Source organism: Antedon bifida, chromosome 8, assembly GCF_963402885.1.
Source record: "Antedon bifida chromosome 8, ecAntBifi1.1, whole genome shotgun sequence".
Lineage (NCBI taxonomy): Eukaryota > Metazoa > Echinodermata > Crinoidea > Comatulida > Antedonidae > Antedon > Antedon bifida.
In genome coordinates this window covers 21,476,767-21,501,228 of record NC_136233.1, presented here as the reverse complement: position 1 = coordinate 21,501,228, position 24,462 = coordinate 21,476,767, and the positions used below count along the sequence as shown (strand labels likewise).

The 24,462-nt window shown below is 33.0% G+C and overlaps 1 protein-coding gene across 1 annotated transcript; it reads left to right on the top strand.

The window, feature by feature from the left end:
* Positions 1-189: 189 nt before the first annotated feature.
* On the top strand, positions 190-20,843 carry LOC144850714 (V-type proton ATPase catalytic subunit A). The gene is made up of 14 exons (XM_078708107.1): positions 190-270; positions 1,469-1,562; positions 1,795-1,923; positions 2,349-2,563; positions 2,775-2,912; positions 3,341-3,492; positions 3,983-4,145; positions 4,917-5,025; positions 5,160-5,282; positions 6,873-6,987; positions 8,036-8,243; positions 9,393-9,547; positions 13,960-14,131; positions 19,011-20,843. Exons 1-14 carry the CDS (start codon positions 268-270, stop codon positions 19,101-19,103), a joined length of 1,869 nt encoding a protein of 622 aa, XP_078564233.1. The 5' UTR covers positions 190-267; the 3' UTR covers positions 19,104-20,843.
* Positions 20,844-24,462: the final 3,619 nt, after the last annotated feature.

Below are 24,462 nucleotides of genomic sequence, written 5' to 3'. Positions count from 1 at the left end.
TTCAATATTGATAAAATATTTGCTGCTAAACTATTGCATCCAGAATATTAATTTGTTGTTCATATCATTTATTATGTTTAGAAAATTAGAGAACTAAAAAAAATATATTACTAAAGTAAATATGTATTTAATAACTCCCTAAAAAACTCTACAGGTATCCCTAACCTTTGACATTCAATCATCATGTGATTGAACTTCAGGCTGATTTTTCTTGTGATCAGACAATCATTTTCAGAGAAAAATTTGCAAGATTTAAGACACGCAATCATGGTTAGTATTACATTAATTTATAGAATTATTTCTTATAATGATAAAATATTTAAATATCTATCAGTTTTTGCATGTAACATGTACTTGTTTATGTATCTTACACATTAAAAAATGAAATTAATTAACGCAGTAATTAAAAGTACGCCGTCACCTGTCTGCCTGCATCTCTCATCAGATGAATGGTTTGACGGCCGGCAAAATCTGTGTGGGTTGGGGAATTATGCGGGTACTTGGCCAGGCCTAGACTTAGAATACTGTAATGTGAATTTATAATCTACGCTTATTATTTAGTTTTATTTTACAAATTGTTGGATAATCTTTAATTTTTTCTGCTGTTGGTTTCGATTGAATAAAATAAAAATAAAATCTTAATTTTTTAATATGTACCTGACGTGGGCAGACCATTTTAGAAATAAAAATAGCACTTATTATATCAATATTCTAGACTTAATTATTTCATTTTTATATTTTATATTATGAAATATTATTATTATTAAATAATATACTAGGCCTAGCCTAGGCCTAGTTTATTATTAATTAATATAATGCACTTTTCAACAATTGTATGACCATGGTATGACCCACTATACAACCCCCGGGAGAGGTGCGTCATTTGTCCGATGTGCGATGAATACCATGACGCACCCGTGCATAAAAAATGTGACTTACCTTTAGGTGACCATGACGCACCCATTTTGACGCATTGTGACCATGTTGTTTATGATATTTTGAGTGGTAAAGTGACGGACATTGTTGACACACCATCGTTCATTGATGTGACGTACCTTCTAGGTTTTTTATGCACCACTGCGTCAGTAATTATTTGTAAATTATGCACCCATGACGCACCTCTCCCGGGGCTCGTATAGTGAGGCATACTATTTACAAATAGCTACCCTATAATATAGGCCTATTAAATTATTAATTATATTATTAGTTTGTGGCATAATTAGATTTATTATAAAGAGTATTTTATTTTATCTAAAATTTAATTATTATATATATAGTTTCTATTCTAAAAATATAATAATAATGGCTATTGGCACAGTTGACCGTGCCGATAGCCACTTCTGCATAGATTACAGTATATACTACAATGCTGTACAGTAGCTACACATTCCCTACACTGTATATTATTATACAGTTAATGTTACAGTGATAGAATGATAATAATTTTATATTGATAATGATAATATAGGCTGGGGCAATGGATAGAGCGAGGAAGACCATCAAGATTCGTGATGAGGACAGGGAATCATTGTTTGGATATGTGTTTGCTGTATCTGGACCAGGTAAAAAATACAGGGTTTTTCAAGTAGATGTGTAACCTTGATTATTGAGTGTGTAAAGATAGAATTGTATAAAGGTCTGTCAATACTATCAAACTTTATGTGACAACAAAATGGGATGTGCCTATATATGGACACGATGATGTCATATTACTACCATATTTGGGCATATCACCATCATATTTGGGCAAATCGCACTTTTTTACATCACTTCTCTTTTCTTCTTTATCTTTAGTTGTTACAGCTCAGCAGATGTCTGGAGCTGCTATGTATGAACTTGTACGTGTTGGACACCAGGAATTGGTCGGTGAAATTATTCGGCTGGAAGGAGACATGGCCACCATTCAGGTCTATGAAGAAACATGTATCCCAATTGATAAAGAAAGTTATAAATTATAGATACTTTAAACAGAGTGTTAGAAAATTAAGCTGAGTGAAAAACATTCCAATAAAATTATATAAATGTGTAAGATATTAGATTTTGACAAAGCCCTGTCTACACTATCAATGATGTGCCCATATATGGACATGATGATGTCATATCACTACCATATTTAAGCATATCACTACCATATTTGGGCACATCACACCTTTTTTGTCAAACTAGTTTGATAGTGTGGACAGAGCTTTAGAATGACATTAATATAAGAGGTGTTGTAAACATTTATTACTGCTATTTTCTATATGTTTTACCTGTCATACTTTTTAGCTCTGCCACGTGCAAAAACGTGCAGATCTAATTTGTTTACAATCAATACCCAGCTACCTTTTCCTTAACATACCCTACAGCTGGTGTAACTGTCGGTGACCCTGTACTTAGAACTGGTAAGCCGCTATCAGTTGAACTAGGGCCTGGCATATTGGATAGCATATTTGACGGCATCCAGCGACCTTTGAAAGAAATTAACCGTCTCACAAACAGTATCTACATTCCACGTGGCGTAAACACACCGGCTCTTAATCGTGAATTGAAATGGGATTTTGAGACGCAAAATGGTATTCGGGTGAGTTTACTTATTTTATGAAATACAGTCTTTTTTATTCTATCCTGTTGTATTGTATTAAACAATAGAATGTTCAACTGGCAGTTAGTGTTTTTTATATAACATCTAAATAAATTCATGTGGTTTGATTGGACGATTGTGGGTCACATGTCATGCAATAGTACAAAAAAAAAAATCTTATCGCATTTCAAAAAATTATACTTTATTTCAGATTGGTAGTCATATCACAGGTGGTGATATTTTTGGAGTTGTACATGAAAGTTCACTAATTGAACATAAGTTGATGTTGCCACCAAAAGGCAGAGGTACAGTGACATGGATGGCTGAACCAGGCAGCTATGACATCACAGTAAGTATAGTTCTGCGTTATAGTAATCTCTAATTCAACATTTAAGTTGATGTTGCCACCAACAAGCAGAGGTACAGTGACATGGATGTCTGAACCAGGGAGCTACAGTATGACATCACAATAAGTAGTATAGTTTTGCACTATGGGCTGGTCAAATGTCCATAGCACCTATTACATGTATTAATAGAATGTGTTTGACCATAAAGAAATCCATAGTAAGTAGTATAGATTGCACTGGACAGCCAACCTGTAATATGATACTGACTTCATAGAAAAATTGGTACTGTTCCAGGATTTGAACCCTGGACTCTGGGATTGATAAGCAATAATGCTAACCATTATCACTGTAATTACAAGCCAATTCGTACCTAAATATCTGGAAGTAAAAATTAGTTTATTAATAAGTTTTTAATTTTTTCATCTTACAGGATGTCGTACTAGAGACAGAATTTGATGGAGAAAAGTCCGAACACACAATGGTCCAAGTTTGGCCTGTCCGACAGTTACGTCCAGTTTCTGAGAAATTAGCCGCCAACCATCCACTGCTTACCGGTCAGCGTGTGCTAGATGCCCTCTTCCCGTAAGTAGTGACAAATTATAAAGCAAATAGATAATTCAAAGAAAAAGAAACAACTAAATAGAAAAAAAAAAGAAAAAGATAATTCAAAGATTAATTATTTATATATAAAATAATACAGATTTTAAGCAAAAATTGATACTATTTAAAACAAAATATATAGATAGTGCCCTCTATGTTGAATATGTAACTGTTGCAATGTGGACAGTCCCAATACCTGGCACTTTTAGGCTGACCTAATATATCTGGTTTTCCAAAACCAGTATATGAAATTGGTAATATGAAATATCAAGAAAGGTCAGATTTTTAGATTTTTTACGATTTAAAAGGAGCCTAATTACTTAGCTTCTCACTCCTGAGGACGATCAACGCATATTGATCGAAACGTTGAGAAACTCAACAGTTCTTTTCAGTACTAATATATGTGGTGTACCACAAGCTTTATATCAACGTTACCAAAGCTTCTTATAAAAACATATATATCATTGTATAGATGTGTACAAGGTGGAACGACAGCCATCCCTGGTGCGTTTGGTTGTGGAAAGACTGTGATCTCTCAGTCGCTGTCCAAGTACTCCAACAGTAATGTTATCATTTACGTCGGATGTGGAGAAAGAGGCAACGAAATGTCTGAAGTACTCAAAGATTTTCCAGAGGTATGTACATCATTTTAAGCTCTGTCTACACTATCAAACTTTATGACAACAAAATGTAATGTGGACATGATGTCATATTTGGGCATATCACTACCATATTTGTACACATCACACTATTTTTGTCAAACTAAACCAGACTTGTTTCTTTCATTCTCAAGCTCTGTCTACACTATCAAACTAGTGTGGCAAAAATGTGTGATGTACCCAAATATGGTAGTGATATGCCCACATATGGTAGTGATGATATCATCATGTCCATATATGTACACATTACATATTTTTGTCACATAACATTTTTTTATAGTGTAGACAGAGCTTTATACTAATTTTAAATGCCATACATATACTATTAATTCATTTATAATTTAATTCACGTATTTATTAGCATATTCGTAAGATCTTTTTAGATTCATTGGTTACACGATTGTTTTTGTATTCATTGTATATTTGCATGTAAATGTAAACCAACCAACCAAATTTCATTTGTACCTCGTTAAAATGACAATAAATAGTATCGTATCGTAAAAGCAATGTCCTTTTCAAACTACACAGTAGAACTCCTGTTAAGGGGACACATTCAGGACCAACAAAGTGTCTTGATTGAGGTGTCCCCTAAAATTTATTTCCCCTCATTTTTGTCATGGAATAGTGTCCCCTTATTAATATGGGTGTTGTACTACTGTAATTATTTATACATTTTTGCTGAAACATGAAATAATTATTATTACAAATTACAAACACAAAAGTCTGAAAATCTTTTTTTCTTTTCAGTTAACACTAGAAATTAATGGTAAAACTGAATCAATTATGAAGAGAACTGCTTTGGTAGCCAACACTTCTAACATGCCAGTCGCTGCCAGGGAAGCATCCATCTATACAGGTAAGAAGGAATAAGTACTAGTGTGTGTTTGCTGCCCTCTGGATTGATTTAAAGCAGTATTGGAGTTACTAAATGAAAATTTCAAGTACTTTTGTTTCATTTTTAATTTCTTTTATGATAATTTTCCTCAACAGGAATCACTTTATCTGAGTATTTCCGTGATATGGGTTACAACGTGTCTATGATGGCGGACTCTACGTCTCGTTGGGCTGAGGCTCTTCGTGAGATCTCTGGTCGTCTCGCTGAAATGCCTGCAGGTAGATTATTATGACAAATTTCTACAATTAAATTGTTCAATAGTTAAGTTTTATTTTGAAGACATGGATAAAAATTGAGTACAAAATGTTTGGTGCAAAAAAAAATATTTAAAGGGAGATGTATCTCTATTTATTGGGTGGGTTTTGAAAAATTTAAGGGAAACGAAAGTATTTTCAGGTATCTAGAGGCTTCTTGGGTTGCCACCGTTAAAAATAAACTTAACGCTCTATCTACGCTATCAAACTAGTTTGACAAAAAAAGTGTGATGCTACCAAATATGGTAGTGATATGCCCAAATATGGAAGTGATATGATGTCATCGTGTCCATATGAACATCACATTTAGGTTTGATAGTGTTGACAGAGCTTTAGACCGGTTAGAAGACTGTTCTTCAATCTAGAACATTTACAACTATGAGTATTGGAGAGGCAGCAATTTTGAATGGATGGAAGTAAACATTTAGTGAACTGGTTTATTAACCCTAACCCGCTGTGTAACAAAAGCATTCAATAGGACTGTTAACATGCAATAGCACTATTAGTGAACTTCACAAATAATAATGATGTCATTAAACGACCAACAATAAACGATCACCGAATGAAAAACTGTTTAGTTTGAGTAAAATTTAAGCTGTATGTTGACCTTTAGTATGTATAATAAATGATTAACTCTGGGTTTGAAGAAAACTTAATTTGTAAAAGAAATCTAGTTCAATATCAATTGGTATGGAATGTAATCTGCATGTCTAATAGCTAACTGTCTGGCAGCCATCTGTCTAGCTTATGCAAATATTTTTGTCATAGTTGCTTTGTATTCAAATGTATATACAATAATGAAGTCAATATTTAATCGAGTTTGAACAATACCAATGGTCAGAACATCTGCATATCAAGCAGAAGGTTCTGGGTTTGAATCTCGGTTGGGGTGACTTTTTTCTCATTCTCACAGATTTCCTCATCTCATCGTTTCAAATTAATTAATTAAATTTCAGTATGTCACCGGTCGGTTTCGTATTTATTCTGTACCTCTGATGTTTATATAATAATGAAGTAACTACAGTATCTGTGTATCAAATACTTCAGTCTGTTATAGCTGTGTATTCAAATGTTTATATAATAATGAAGTAACTCACAGTATCTGTGTATCAAATACTTCAGTCTGTTATAGCTGTGTATTCAAATGTTTATATAATAATAATGAATTAACGTACATATTGCCAACAATGTGTTTGTTGGATTTCTATAACCGATAATATATGCTAATTTATGCTAATATATGCATTTTATGAAAATAACACATGCCAAATGCACCATTGAAGTCGGTTAATAGTTTTGGATTCTTGACCATGTGGTTTGGCTTATGAATCCAACATGTTTTGTCCCAGATAATCTTTGCTCATGTTTGTAAATTGGTACCACCAGCATATTTTGTATTCATGGAAATAATACCTCCATCTGCTGATTGATTTTTCCATATAATAATGCTAATGTGATAATGATGAACTTTTTTTAGAATCCTTGTAATTGTTATTCATATTTGTTCACATAATTAAATTATTAATTTAATAACGCACGCAATGTTGTTTACAGATAGTGGTTATCCAGCTTACCTCGGAGCTCGGTTGGCTTCTTTCTATGAAAGGGCAGGCAGAGTTCAATGTCTCGGAAACCCAAGCAGAGAGGGCAGTGTCAGTATCGTCGGAGCGTAAGTGTTTCTCACGGCTTTGACTTTATGTTTGCACCTGAACTCTGCAAACTATTCTAACTCATCCTTTTTCACCAAGTACTAATAGCTTGAGGGGGGGGGGGCAGGGAGAGAGAGAGGTGTGGTGTAATGCACTTGTCAATTGTATGACCCACTATACGACCCCCGGGAGAGGTGCGTCATTTGTCCGATGTGCGTCATACTTTTGAATACCATGACGCACCCATGCATCAAAAAGGTGACTTACCTTTAGGTGACCATGACACACCCATTTTGACGCACTGTGACCATGTTGTTTATGATATGGTGGGTGGTAAAGTGACGGACATTGACACACCTTGTTCATTGATGTGACGTACCATCTAGGTTTTTTGACGCACCCCTGCGTCAGTAATTATTTGTAAATGACGCACCCATGACGCACCTCTCCCGGGGGTCGTATAGTGGGTCATACAATTGACAAGTGCATAATGGTAAGGGTATCAGACTAGCATATCAGAAGCCTTGGTTCAAGTCAAGACCTGCCATATTGCTTGTACATGTACATTATCCTTAGGCTAAATACTTTACTCTAATTGTCTTGTCCTTCAGATGGAAAGAAAAGCTGTTGGTACAGTGTAATTAGATATTAAAGAAGAAAAGGATTGTTTCCCCATATGCTGATCATGGTCTTGTCCTGGCCCCTCTGGGAAAATAGTCTGTTTACTAAAGTATAAAGAAAAAAATTAAAAAAAAAATTTTTTTCCTACAAAAGTTTGAATCTCAACTAGGCTAGTAAATGTTACTACTAGCCCATATATATGTTGATTAGGCAATAGTGTCTATACTAGAGAATGCTTGCCCGGTTTAGTAGTATATTGTTTGTTTGTTGTCTATTAGTTTTCCACAAATAATACATATATTTTCTTAATCTTTAATCTTATATTTATTTATATTAATATTTATTAAAATAGACTTTAAGCAGAAGCCATCTTTAACAAAATAGAAAGAAAAACATTATACTTGAATACAATATAAACATGAATAACATTATTTTGCTTCCTTACAGTGTCTCTCCACCCGGTGGCGACTTTTCTGATCCAGTAACATCGGCTACGCTTGGAATCGTACAAGTGTTTTGGGGTCTGGATAAGAAGCTCGCCCAGCGAAAGCACTTCCCGTCAATTAATTGGCTCATCAGTTACTCCAAGTACATGCGAGCATTGGATGAATTTTATGACAAAAACTACCCAGAGTTCGTTCCCCTTAGAACAAAGGTATTTATTTTATTTATTTAATTTTTTTTTTATTTCATTATTTATTTATACTGGATGACCTCTTTAATCAAAGACTGGTCTCCCAGAAAGCCCAGTTACGATTAGTGGCTGTGAGTCACAGTGGCTGTGTGTGTACTAGAACATTGGGGTAACCCCCAACTCGTCTCGAAAGATGTACTAGTGCACATGAGCTAGATGTGTACACTGGACCTAAGGTTTATAGTCCTTATCCGAGAAGACTCGTTCTACAGTACAACCAGAACAATGGAGCAAGTGAGCCTTGAACTCTTGCCAATGTTATTTCAACGTAATTATGGTTCCACTGTCTCAACTTGGAGTAATTATTGATAGAATTTCCTTCTTCTTTGTGCTTAGGGAGTCATATGGTGGCAACAGTACTAAAAGGCTGTAATATGCTATAATAATATATTAGTAGAACCCCTTTTAGGACACACCTGTTCAGGGGACACTTGAAGGACACACTTTGTTTGGTCCCAAGTGTCCACTTAATAGAGGTTCTTATGCAATTATTGCTGATGGATTCATATGCATGTGGTACATACACTTTTTATTTAATGGTGCATCCCATAAAGTAAAAAAAAAAATTATCCAAGAACCCATGTATTATTAGACCAAGGGGAAAGACAAATTATACTGGTCCATCATCTCTTGTGCAAATAGGTTTCGTAACAGCTTTTATCCTGCTGCCATTCGGGCACTAAATTCTTTTCAGTATACCGTACAAGAGTGATGAATGAAGATGATGTAATTCATTCTAAACAAATATTATATTATCTCTTTTCGTGATTTTTTTTGTTAGTTTTTCATTTATCTGTTTTTATATGTCTCAGAGCAAACATAATTTCTATGTATATTTTTTTTATATGCAAATGACAATAAATGGAAGTAATTTTCTACTGATGAATGAATGAATTAATGAACAAAATTGCAACAATCAATTCAAATTAATGTTTTTTAGTGACAATAATTTCCAGGTTGTGCTGAACATTTATTTTCTTACTGTCAAATTGTAGATAAAAATTGTTATGTTTGAGGTACTATTGATTTTGCTTCTAATGTATTATAAAAAATTATTAATATTTTTATTTGAAATTGTGTCGAAATTAAAAACACCTTTTATTCCATCAGGTGAAAGAAATTTTGCAAGAGGAAGAAGATTTATCAGAGATCGTACAATTAGTTGGAAAGGGCTCCCTCGCCGAGTCCGATAAAATTACACTTGAAGTGGCTAAACTGCTCAAGGATGACTTCTTACAACAAAATGGTTTCACGCCTTATGATAGGTAAGTTGTCAATGTAATGGTGGTTCACTTTAACTTATGTCCACATTGGTAATCTACAAGGCCACAAAATATTTTAAGTATTTAGCTTAAAACTCTGTCTACACTATCAAACTAACAAAATGTGATGTGCCTATATTATTACTACTATATTTGGACATATCACTACTATATTTGAGCACATCACACATTTTTGTCAAAACTAGTTAGAGCTTAAAGGAAAGGAACACCCTAATATCTTACCTAACTATTATAAAAGTAACCCTACCAACTTAATATTCAGAACAATTTATGTTTAAATCGGATTTGTAGTTTTCTAGTAAACAGGATTTTAAAGCTGTTTTCAAGACATTTGAAAATCGCCATCTAATCTTGTGCTCATGACAGCCTTTTTGTGACGTCAGATACGGCCGGCGAAAATTTTAAGATTTGCGGTTGCATTCGGCGCTTCTATTGGCTAAGCGAATCCGCTAATATGATTGGCTAATAACGCGACATGCGGTCATGCAGGACGGCGATGACACGGTATGAGCTGGCTTGGTAAACAAACCTTCGATCGATCTTTTATTCTGCAAGCCAATTCGTAAATCTTTCAGCTATTGTTAATCTATTGTTACTTTTATTGCCTAGCTGTTTCAAACGGGATTTGGGTTCTAGGCCTAGTAATGCATACAGTACAGATACACTGGCCGCAAGTACACCATTCTTCGACGGCTTGTTATGCTCGAGAATATTCTTCTTCTCTTCTTTTTTCCTCATCAGCACGACGCAAAACTAACTCTCTTTCTGTATATTCTGGTTCCAAATTTTCTGAATTATAAAAACTCCAAGCCGTATTCCGAAAATATTAGGTATGTTAGGCTATTTAATTGATTTTATTTTTGGTTATATCCCGCACTTCTATATTGAAATACTGTACTAAGACGACGGACCCTTGGATTTGCTTGAATGCGTCCACCTAATCTGACGTCACATAATTGCTCTTAACCTGTCAAAATGGCGCTGTTCAATTTCCGATATGTTGTCGTTTAAAAGTCTATTGTTTAACTAAATTGCTTACTATTGTACCTTGAACCATTGTAATCATGTTTTTATTACATTTATCTATAAGCACAGTGGCACATTTAGCCCAGGGTGTTCCTTTCCGTTAATGCACAAATTGAAAGTTCAACAAATTCATTTTGTAGTTTTGTAGTCATTAAGTGATTGTTATTATTTCTTTGTCCCTTTATTATAAACACGTGTATGCATACGTGACACTTATGGGCACTATAAACATGAGACAATCGGTGATATGGACAATGCCGTATTTAAAAAAAAAATATTGTTTACTTTGCACCGTGTGGCTTTTAACTGAACTATTGCGCTAATACAGGTATTTGACAAAATTTTAAAAGTTAAATTCTTTCTGAAAAAAAAAACTAAAAAAAAAAAAAAAATTAAAACATAACAGTACTTTTGTTTCGAATTAAAATGCAGGAAAAGTTTATAAAGACAATTTATCTTGTTTATTTTAATTTCAAAATCGAGAGAAAAAAATAAATGAACAATATTTAACTGTTCAATCAATCAAAGTTAGTCTGCATTTTGTGACAGGAAAAGCTGGTTATACTGTCCTTTTGAATTATAGATTTATTCTCAGAAATAATGTGTGTATGCTTTTTGAATATTAAATAAGGCAATATTTATGAACATTTTATAAATAGGAGAGGAGGTTGACCTGCACTAATAACATGTCGCTAAATGTTTAAACAAAAAACACTTAAAAAATTGGCTCTGGAGTCAAAGCACACTTTATTGATCCCAGAATTAGGAAATGTATTGCTTGCAAATTACAATGCGTAATAAATCGTCGGAAAAAGTTTATTAAAATCGGGAAAAACATAAATTACTGATATCAAAAGTCAAAGTTGTGATTAAGATGGCAGCTGGCACAAAAGAACAGCATACAGTAGGCAATTTGTAAGCTACAGATGTTGTCCACTTTGCTGGATGGTAAAATATTGGTTGAACGAATGACTAGAGAACCTTGTTGAACATTTTAGCCAGTATATGAAAGTAAACCGACCCCCAACGACAGCTGATCCAGTGGCGTAACACAGAGTCCTGAGACCCCTGGTTCAAAGACTCTAAGTGGCCCTACAACCCTGGAGGCCTAGGAAGTTTTCAACAATTTTTGACATATTTTAAAGCATGTTATTTCCTCTGGGCACTGCTCTGGGGCACTTGTAAGCTCCGGGGCCCCTGAGTTTAGCCGGTGAGCGCTCATAGCCATTACGTCATTGATCCTTACCAAAATAAGTATTTGTACATACTGATCAATCTTCCATCAATCAAATGAAGTCAAGAATGAATGAATATAAATTCTATCTTGAAGCGCAAGGTCATTAACTCATTGAGTTTATTGAGTCGTATGTTCGGATTACATTTTTTGGCCAGTGTGGTTATTTTTACCAAGACCATGTTATGTTCTACTGGGCAGTCAGTGTTTGGTAACATTAATTGTTGATATTGATTATTTTAAGCCTGAAGGTATTGCAGTCAGTGTTCGAATTTGACTTTTCTTGGTAATTTAGCTGTTGATTCAGTTAATTTGACCAAATTAAGTCTAGTACAATTGAGAATTAAAGAATAACATTTTCTTTTCCATTTGACATTTTGAATACGTCAACCGTATGTAAGTCAGCCTCTAAAGAAATTAAAACAATCTCGATATATCAATGAAGAATGAAAAAAAGTATTATGCAAATATATATTTTACAATGAATGTGACATTTTGAATATACTATTTGATATTGGGTTTTATCAAAGATCGCTTTTAGCTGAATGTCATTCAGCATCTATTATACAAAATAATGTATTCTACATTTTTTTTACGTAAAACGCCTTCCAGCATTGTCATATTGTCAATTTATATTAGGGTTTCATCTCGTACAAAAGTTAAACATTTTTTTTCTCTCCAGAACTTGCTTTCCGTGTATTTAAATTCCTAATTGGCTAAATGGATAAACGAATACATAACAAAAGCAAATTTATTAAAGGCAACATATAGTAATGTTAAAATAACAAATAGATGGATACATTAGTATCACTGTATAACTAACATACTGGTTAATATTTTTGCCTTGAAAGTTGAAACAAATATAATTAATAGAGGCGTATAACCTACAAATATCATTTTTATTCACGCAAGTTATTTAAAATATTTTACAGTGGAACCTCTCCTTTGGAACAGTGTGAATGACGTTTAAGAATATTATTAACAGTTTTTATTTATTATTATAGTGCTGCAAATCAGTGCGAATGGGGTTTTCAGACAATATTATGTTTAAATTAATATTGCTGGAAAATTCATCCAGTGCGAATGGGGATTAAAGCAATATTATGTTTAAAATGATAATGCTGCAATGAAGCCAGTGTAAATGGAGCTAGCATGGGGCTAAACAATATTATGTGTATTATAGTGCTGCAATTCAAACTGTACAGTGTGAATGAGCCTCAAGTATACTTTTAACATACTGTCACATCATCTAACATTAATCACATCATCTAACATTAATCAAATCTAACATTAAATACATCATCTAACATTAATCACATCATCTTTTAACATTAACCAGCATTAACAATATTAAACTCTCTGGTATCGTTGTGTTTATTATGCAATAGTGACTGCGATACATCATCTAGTTAGTCTTATATTATAGGGAATATTTTGTGTGTTAAAAGACTTTGTCACTAGAACAATAAACACCCATCTTTCACTCTATATTTATGCATTGGAAATTGTACACACATCAAAAGGTTATGGAAGCAGTGCAAGGCTGAATGCATTAGGATTATTTCAGTTTTAAAACTCTCATAATACTATTTTAAGGCGATTAACCAGTCCCATTCTTAATGAAATTCTGTTCCCACAAATGTCACAATGGACTATTATTAGTTTGTAGTGAATTGAACCCATGTGACAATTTAGTGGTTATATCTACTGCTTGTGGAAAAGCCTATACAGTTTTTATATGTTTACTTAAAATTGTTAGAGATGATTTTCATTATATCTTATTTTTGGTACATCTCCATTTAAGGACATCCATATTCAAACATAGCTAAATGAAAATACAGTAGATTAGAACCCTCTACTTCGAGACACCCCATAAAGGGGACACTTTTAAATATATATTATAGTGCAGCTGTAGCTTGGTGGTTAACGTGCTTGCCTCCAATCCCAAAGTCCGGGGTTCAATTCTGGCCTAGTGCCAGGGTTGTAACTTGCGACTCTTTCAACTCCAATCCCTAAGCCTCAAATAAGACTTAGTTTATAAGCACAATAAATAATAAAATAAAAAATAATTTAGCCATCCTGTAGTAAATGGCGAGTTACAAAAAATGTAAAACATAAAAATTATTTATTTCAGATATTGTCCATTCTACAAAACAGTTGGAATGATGCAAAACATAATCTCCTTTTACGATTTAGCAAGACGCGCTGTCGAGTCAACGGCTCAGAGCGAAAACAAAATCACATGGGCGATTATAAGAGATAGTATGTCTGATATTATGTATCAACTAAGTAGTATGAAATTTAAGGTAAGTAAATTTTTGTTATTTAAACAAATAGAAAATATCTTTCTGGCCATTAGTCAAATAGGTATTCCTAAAGTACATACTGTAATAACATCACTGTGGAAATAGTACCTCCTTGACCAATGGTTAAAGACTTTTGACCAATGGTCACAGAATCTTGACCAATGATTAAAGACTCTTGACCAACGGTAAAATACTCTTGACCAATGATCAAATACTCTTGACCAATGGTCAAAGAGGCATTCATAAAGTACATACATACCTCCTTGACCATTGGTCAAAGATGTACAGTATTCCTAAAGTATACTACCATCACTGTGGAAATACCTACTACTATATTTGGTCAATGGCCAAAAAGGTATTCCTAAAGTACATACTACTACCATCACTGTGAAAATGATAGCGATTAAAAAATGTGTCAGTTTCTCAACTTGAACACGGTAATGCACTATATAACAGTGCATTAATCGTTTATACATTTCAAAACCTAATTTTCATTTCATAAACACACTTATAGACAAAAATTAACACCTTTTTCTTCCATTAGCAATTAAAATGTTGAGATGGTAAATTTAAATAATTGTGTTATATATCTGCATCACAAATAAATTCATGAGGGACAAAATAAAGTAGTTTTTCTATAATTATTACATCATACAATGTATAATATCTGATGGCTGTTTTTAAGTACTGTTACACACAAGCTTTTAAATGTATTGGGTTTAAAATTTATTTCTGTAATGATAATAACAGGTTTGATTTAGGTATACAATTTCCTAATTTATTTCCATTATGTTAGATTGAAATTTAAATCCTTTATTGCTTTCAATTTTGTTTTAATAATAATAATAGTATAACAACAGGTTTTTTTACAAATTTCAAATTTGGTTTAAAGATATATTGTCCCCTGAAAGAAATATTGTTTTAACATTTTTTGTTGAATATGCCATTTTAATGTCACATAATAGTTATTCACTTTGACCACAAATTGGATCGAAAAAATAACTATTTTCCTGAAAAACCGTAATTCAATGTAAAAAAAATAGTCAAATTGGCTGCCAGCCAGGTTATTTTATAAGTGGAAACATTATGTTTGTTTAGGTTTGCTACTACAAAATGGCCTGATTTATCATCATTTTTCATGTTTTCATCTTTAAATTAAGGGCCCTGTCAAACATCTGCTGCTGATACATTTGTTTACTCTCTAAACTAATTATATAACAAGGTTTTTTTAGTTAATCATACACACTGTTTATTGCAGTGACTACTTTATAAACGTATACATTCGAACAAATTAAAATGACACATTATTACAGTAAAAAAGTGTAGTTACTGCAGTAACTGAAATATAATTATTTTGACATGATCCCAAATTGTTTGTATACTTTATGATGTCAAATCATGAACCTAATTTATAGGTCCATGTTCAAATTAAAGATCTATAAACAAACAAAATTATTTAATCAATTAAATATGTAAATTTATTTGAGCGAATTAAATATTATTGTCACATACAAATTCAAGACACGCACCAAATCATCTTTGTTATTGCAAAATTCATTACTTCTTTAATTCGATTTCATCAAATGCAAATTTAGAAAATGTAACAGTACAAATATTTGAATATTTTCCATTTTTTTGAGTAAGTTAAATAATGAATTTAAAATGAATTATTCCTCTGAATCTGTTTGAAGCATAATACATATTAATAATAATGTTTTTATACAATATTTACAATTTAGCATAGTTTCATCTTTGTGCATTAGCAATAATTTGTGAGATTGGCTTGAATGATAATATCACTGCACAAATCTTGTTTATATTATATTCATCTAATACATACATACATATGGGATCCTCTTCTACGTTCTAAGTTGAAAACCTATTCAAGAATAAATAGCCAATTAAAGATGTATTGTCCCCCAAAAACATGAAAAATGAAGATTTTAATAAAATCATACTTTAAATAGGCCATTTTGTAGTTTCAACAAAGTTAATCATTTACGTAGAAAAACAACCTGAAAAAATAATATTTTCTCTTATAAAATGACAAAATAAATGATTAAATTCAACCAAAACCTATTGGCTGGCAGACTATGTTTTGCTTTAAATTACAGTTTTTCAGGTAAAAAATATTTGTTCAGATCCAATTTTTGGTCAAAGTGGATAACTATTATGTGACATTAAAATGGAATATTCAACTTTTTTTTTTAAGGAGACAATATATCATTAAGGTGTTCATTAAGATTTTTTTTATTGTGGCTTTGCCGTGCCTGATCTAATAGAGGTTTTAATCCATAAATCACGATACTATCCACTGTCTTGTTTGGACAGCATATTTTTAGTAATTAATGTACTTCGGTCCTCTACAAATATATCTGATATACTGACTGTATATACAACCTTTCAACGGAATACCAAAACCTACAGGATATAAAATGTGTAATCAAAATAAGGGGTCATGTCTTTATTATTCTACTGCAGTTACTGCAGGTAACTCTCTGAGTTTGTTAAATGTATGTTAATTCAGTTTATTGGTCCTTTCCGAAATTCATGTCGGACTTCATTGCTCAAAAAAGGGAATATATTTTATAAAAAAATACAGAACATAACACTACAAATATACACCTTATGAAAGACTTGCAAAATAACAACCAACAGTCACTGCAATGAACAGTGTGTATGATAACCAACAATGTAGTTACTGCAGTAACTGCAGTTGACAAAATCCCAACACTGTCTTATTAAACCTATTATAAATTTAACATAGATGCCGTAACTTTATAAATGGTCTTTTCCCAATCTCATTAGAGACCAACCAAACAGGTCAAACTATTATACCGCAGATACTGCAGTAACTACCTCATGAACTTATACTTTTACGAATATTTTGTTAAAATTGGAATTTGAGTGTGGAGGTGATTTCAATTTGAATAGAAAAGCATAGCATTAATGGTTTATAAATATCACTATATAATAGGAGACTATTATATTGGAGACTATGTGTATAGGAGACGATTATACTGGCCTTGTTTGCATTGGTGATGCAGTGATAGGAGCTTTAATCTTGTTTATCATTAAAGAGGTATTGTCCCTAAAACCATGAAAAATAAAATAAATAAATAAAATCTGATTTTGAATAGGCGATTTTGTAGTTTTAATAATGTTAATCTCTTAAATCAATTAAAGACACCTTCCCTAAAATTTGTGACATTTTGTAAAAATAATACATATATTACTTTAAATACATTAAACCAGGTCATTCCTTGTCTTAAATGTACGTTTTATGGTAAATTATGATAAAAAGTGAGAAACAATGCACTACCTAAGTAGCTCGCGGTGAATGACCTCTCATGGACGGTCTTTAGGCCTAGCTAGGCTTAGTTTTGTAGACCTAGCTGGTAAACATCAGTAACGTACGAAGATCGTACGCTAGCTATATACCTAGCCTGACGTTGTATAGTTGCTGAATTAATTGTCTTTCTATTTTTGCCAGACTCTGTTGATACAAATTGGGGAAAACCCGGTATTTTCGCTGAAAAGTGAGGAGTCTTCCATTTGTTTTGGACTCACGATCGATCGAAAAGTGGGTGAATTAAAAAAAAAATATCAATCCGCGCGCAATGCATTTTGGGATCCAATTGGGCCGCTATAATTATTAGAATCGACTAATATTTTTCACATTTTTAACCATTTAAAGACGAAAAAAGTTATCACAATAGGACCATATAGTATTATTTTTACATTAAATATAGTTTGTGATCTTAAATCAGATCTAAAAAACGTAGGGAAGGTGTCTTTAAATGAACGATTGTTTTCACTTATAAAAAGACAAAACAAATAGTTAATTTCAACCAAAAACCCATTGCCTGATGGCAAATTTGACTATTTTTTGCTTTAAATTATAGTTTTTTAAGGTAAATCATTTTTTTATTTATTTTAGATGCAATTTTTAGTCAAAGTGAATAACTATTATGGAACATCAAAATGGCATATCCAACAAAAAAATGTGAAAAAAATGTTCAGGTGGACAATTTATCTTCTTATAATGTATTCAGACAATAACTGAAAATTCTATAAAATTCAATTAACCTCTTAGAAGTATTTAGAGTATTTGTTGCGGTCCATTTACTGTCTGAATAGTTGTGTTCTCATGTGTCTGTGACAATGTAAGAACGACGCCAAAGAAGCCTGAGTATTTCAGAAGTTTTATTTAATTTGCCAAATAGAACACATAGTGCTTTCAGGGGTGATCTAAGGGGGCTGCACTTTCCGGAAACTTTTCCCCAAGTTTTGACCACTAAAATGAAATTTTGAACTACTTTCTGATCTATTCTGTTTTTTGACAAATGATTAAAATATTATTTTTTGGCGCTCCCCCATTCTGAAAATTCCCCCCCCCCCCCCGACTTTATGGCTGTTTGATTCATTTTTTAAAACTTATTTATTTATTTCTGTCGTTTACATGACAACAATTTAATTTATCACAATACTGAATTTGAAAGTAAATTGGATCACAGATATACATACATTTTACAGTAAAAACATAAAAAATATACAAAAACACTAACAAAATTATACAAATATTTAACAATAAAAATGTTGCAATAAAAGGCATACAAAAAATGTATTGTATAAATGCCAATCCCACACAAATCTAAATATTTGTATATACAGTCGACTCTCACAATGACAGGACTCTCTGAAAACCGGAAACTCTCCCAAACCAGACTTTTCTTTAGAACTAAAATTTCATTTTTTCCATTAAAAACACATTCAAAATACCAGACTTTCTAGAACAACCAGATATTAGGCCAGGTCGAAGATTTACTTTATTGGGAGAGTTGACTCTGTATTTTGATAAATATTTTTTGTTTTCCAGGATCCAGTAAAAGATGGAGAGGCAAAGATTAAAGCAGATTTCGACAAACTACTAGATAACATGCAGCAAGGATTTAGGAACCTTGAAGATTAAACAGATTAAATCACACAAATCTATTACTGCAGTAGCTGCTATTGCTGCAGGTAGCTGCATAAATGAATGATATGCGAGGTATCAATATGTGGTGTAAAAATGTCTATATGGAGGCAATAATATTTGTGAACAACTTACGGCGATTTAGTTAATCCGTTTTTAGGTTAAGTGTATCAATGGGATTAAGATAATCCCTGTACTGTGTATTAGTGGTGTTAATCCTTGGATTAATGTAATACGGCATGAAGGGTTTTGTTCAGGCTGATGTCGGCATGATGGTGCGGCTATAGTGATTCACAATTACTAAAACTGACTATCTACCGTTTTAAAAAATGTTCAAGACACAACATTGCTCGGAAAATTTAATATTATTGAGAAAAATTGTAAAAAGTGAAAACTTATATGTCACAAGATTATGCAATACAGTCCCTTTGTGTTAAATACCAATTTTGAACCAGGGTTTAAAACCACACATTGTTGATTCACATTAGATTTGTGTGTACCAATAAATAAAGTAATAGTGTTTATTTGAATGGTCTTTGAGTAAAGGTTATATACTACAGATAGTGTTTGAAGAATGTAATATGTGAACGTAGGGAAAATAATTATATGGTTATATATATAGGATAATTAATGTCGTCTTTATTGTAGAAGTCTTTAAATTGTATATCGATTCCAATATGCATACATATAGGATTATTTTGTACTGTGATACTATAATGTTAGATTAATAAATTATATTTATAGAGGTGTATTTAAATATCATACAGTACAATGACCGACCAAGAATTTTGTTTCTATCTCTATCAACAATACTAATTTGCCAACTCAAATATATACGCAGGCTCTGTGTCTAAAGCTCTGTCTACACTATTAAACTTCTTGCGACAAAAAAATGCGATGTGCCCTTATATGGACACAATGATGTCATATCACTACCATATTTGGGAACATCACACTTTTTTTTGATAGTGTAGACAGATAATAATTAGTTATTAATTTACAGTATTGAATCGTCAAATAGCAAGTCAACATAATGACTATTTTTGCAACATATGCTCAAATATTTAAATTAATGTTATATAGTTATTATGAATTGCTTAGTTATCAATCACCATAATATATATACTGGTACATATTCAGTATTGTTTCATGTTGAAAATCATTCCTAGTTCAGCCGATTCTTGGTACTGTATGTATAATTAGCCCAGTATCATAGCCAAATAGGAACATTCTGTTATTCAGTGTCACATACATATCACATGTGATGTTGTATCATAGGCCATAATACAGGCTTGTATCACATGTGATACTGTATTACAGAATTTACCAATGATACTGGTTAAATTATGTCACATGTGGAGATACATATGAGTCCTTTTTCATGTTTGTTTATAAATTCTAAAATTAGTTTTACTACTGTAATAATGTAATTAGTTATTTTAAAATGGTTGAAAAATTGAAAAAAATATATATATATATATCTTTGGGGAATCTTATTCATATTCGCTCTCACGCGCTGGAATGGAAGCGCATGCGTGCTGTCCAATTGACGTTGCGATAACTCCATCAACTACGCTGTTTAAATCGTGGTTGCAAACGTCGTCACACCTTTGACATGATTTTTTCTTTTATTCACAGTGCTGATGTCATCAATTATTTCAGTAAATTTCTTTAAAATTTGGCAACATTTTATTTATCAAAACTAATAAATTAAAATCTAAACAATAAATAAGTTTATAATTATTTGTGTTGGTATTGTTGCATGTTTAACTATAACTTGTTGAACTCATTATTCCTTGCCAGGTTACTCAAGTTGAATTGCCAGTGTGGTCGTTTAAGAAGAAATATCATAAGGGGCTTTCGGAGTTGAAGAAGAAAGAATATTGGGAGCAACCAAGAGATGAAGATGTTAGGAAGAACAGAGAAGACGCAGTACAAGGGAGGAGTTATATGATGACGTACGTAAGAGAGATCATGGACTAGGTAGAAGGAAAGCTTATTGAAAGCAACACAAGGGAGAACAGATATACCAAGGAGGATTCGATGACGTAGTAGGCCTACCAGGGAGGATCCGATGACGTAGTACTGTACCAGGGAGGATACGATGACGTAGTACTAGTGCTGTACCAGGGAGGATACGATGACGTAGTACTAGTTCTGTACCAGGGAGGATACGATGACGTAGTACTGTACCAAGGAGGATACGATGACGTAATTGAGATCAGGCAAGCAACAGAGAAAAGTGTGTTAATACAGAAGAGATAGCATGGTGTCTAGGATGATGAAAAGCCGTTGAATGATCAACCTAAGAAAGAGAGAGAGAGACGTTTATGAGACAAAGATTGTATTGAGTTTTTTTAATAGGATCGGAATACGGAAACTCTGTGAAACTTGTTAAACGAATAACATGTACGTCGTTTATTTTTCTCGACGCACAGTTCATTTTTAGGGCTTCCGCGAGAGCCCACCTGCTCCGACGAATTCGGATTTTATTCGCTTCACTTTTGTATCAAGTTGATGGTGCACTCGGATACCATTAGCATACAGTTCGAAAAAGAGACATGACGAAAACTTGTTGAACGAATAACGTATTTACTTGTTTCTTTTTTATCGACGCGCAGTTGTTAGGGCCTCCGGGAGAGTACACCTGCTCCGACAATTCAGATTTTTGTTTTCTTCGCTTCACTTTTTGTTTTTATATCAAGTTGATGGTGCACTCAGATACCATTAACATACAGTACGAAAAGGGGACATAACGAAAACTTGTTGAACGAATAACGTATTTATGTCGGTTTTTTTTCTCGCCGCACAGTTGTCAGTGCCTCCGGGAGAGTACACCTGCTCCGACAAATTCAGATTTGTTTTTTCTTCGCTTCACTTTTTGTATCAAGTTAATGGTGCACTTAAATACTATACCATTGACATGCAGTACGAAAGGGAGACTGGCGTCACCGGCCCTGACGTCACGAAGCAACGTCACGCCGTTAATTTGTAACGTGTTGTAACGAGTTATTCATAGTGCTGCCTACGGTTGTAAATCATTTTTGTCGTTGATAGAATCGTGACGATTTCAACATGTGTACCGGCCAAACAATTTTTTTTTTTTCTATAAATGTTGTTGATAGTAGTAAAATAATCATAACTTTGATTCGTTTATTTTTTCTGTCACCATAGATTTCCCTGCTATCCTCCTTCACTTCGATTACGTACACAATCTGATTGTTATTCCATGTCTAATATAACTGAAGGCCGATAGAACCGTTCTCCGCTTAAGGGGAATAAGCTGCTACGTAAGGGGAGAGTTTGTTAATGTTGTTACATTATATCTTATAATTATATCTTAGAATATTAGCATATTTGTTGTAGGCCAATTTGAATGCGCTTTATTGACGTCACACCACATACAGCAAAGAAACGAATGAACAATGATTGATTAAATGAAAAAAAAAGAACAAACCTTTTGGGATTTATATTTAATAGCCAATCCATTCTTTAATTACTTGTATTTTCAGAGGTCAGAATTGTTAATTAGTATAAACGGTTTGTGGTGAATGCTGTTACTATACCGTAACGACGGTTTCAGTGCTGATATCGGGAAGGCATACGAACTGAATCCGAAAGTTCGAAATCTTTCCTCAGCTGAACATTATACTTATAATAATTCATCATTACATTACAAATTATTAAAGGGACACCATCTACGTAACCTAATGTCTCCTTAATATGGATAATTAATCAGGGTGTCCTCTTATTGAGTTGTCGCTTTGGGTTTGTTCGTAGTATTGAAATATTTCTCGTAGTCCATTTCACAGGAAAGTGTCCCTTCAATTTAGTGTATTTCCCCTTGTTCGTTTCACATTACTGTCCCTTTTGCCGCAGTGTATTTTCCCTGGTTCGTTTCACAGTACTGTCCCTTTAATAGAGAGGTGTCCACTGAATAGGGGTTTGCCGCAGTGTATTTCCCCTGGTTTGTTTCACAGTAAACTGTCCCTTTAACAGAGATGTGTCCACTAAATAGGGGTTTGCCGCAGTGTATTTCCCCTTGTTTGTTTCACAGTAAACTGTCCCTTTAATAGAGAGGTGTCCACTGAATAGGGATTTGCCGCAGTGTATTTCCCCTGGTTTGTTTCACAGTAAACTGTCCCTTTAATAGAGAGGTGTCCACTAAATAGGGGTTTGCCGCAGTGTATTTCCCCTTGTTTGTTTCACAGTAAACTGTCCCTTCACAGTAAACTGTTCCTTTAATAGTATTGTCTCCTCCCTGAATAGGGATTCCCTAAGAATGGTTCGACTTTGGCCTATATGCATTTAGCTCACGTAATATATTGAATGATATTTGAGATTCACATTTCAATTGTGTTTATGCTCTAGAGAACATGCATTGCTCGTGCAATGATAATATAAACAGAAACATATCATGTAAACAGTTATAATTAAAATATGTTTAAATTATTTAAGAATTTATATAATATGGAATATGAATATATACAGAATATGCAATATACTAAACGTAACGCAGCTGACAAGGGAGTTGTGAACGTGTGTTTTTTTTTCAAAACTTTCGAAAAACGGCTGTTCGCACGAAAGAGCTCCATATACACCTCTATTTAAACATCAACTTAAAACTTTTCTTTTTAATTAATTACTAAGTATTGTTAGGCGCTCTGTTCTTTGTAGGGCGCCATATAAAAACTTTTATAGAATTATTTTAACCATCTGAACTCCATTGATTTCTGTGTGATTTACGGACTTGTATTAGTTTATAATAAAGTCCATCATCCCTCGATAAACTCGAGGACTATTTACGACAACCATTAGTAAACGAAATAAAAGAGTAATGTAAAAGTCAACCTTTAAAACACAACATAATGTACATAATACAAATTTTTATTAACGGCCATCAGTCGGTCATACCATGGAACTATATGGTCATACACAGTTTTTCATATATAGCTTTAAAAAATGTAATTTATGACAATCATTAGTAACGAATTTAAAGATTTATGTAAAAGTCAAAACAAAAAAGTTAAAACACACCATAATGTACAGTACATACAAATGTTTATTAGCGTTTATCAGTCGTTCATACACAGTTTTTCATATATAGCTTTAAAAATATAATTTATCTATAAAATACATTTGTGCCAAAACTTGTAAAAAGCGTAAAAAAATAGAATTTATTATAATAAATTACAATATATAAAATTCATATACATGTATATTGTGACGAATTTGCATAATGCAATGCATAGTGTTGTTACACAGCTACGCTTGTTTCGTTTTACGGAACGGAAGACGGAAAAGTGTAAATGACGTTACGTAGCTGTACCGTGTAATATATAATAGTACAGTACTA

Excerpts from the sequence above, each read along its gene's own strand:
- LOC144850714 (XM_078708107.1), top strand. Across the intron at positions 2,913-3,340 it reads CAGGCAGCTATGACATCACA|GATGTCGTACTAGAGACAGA; the intron begins GTAAGTATAGTT and ends TTCATCTTACAG. Across the intron at positions 4,146-4,916 it reads TACTCAAAGATTTTCCAGAG|TTAACACTAGAAATTAATGG; the intron begins GTATGTACATCA and ends TTTTCTTTTCAG.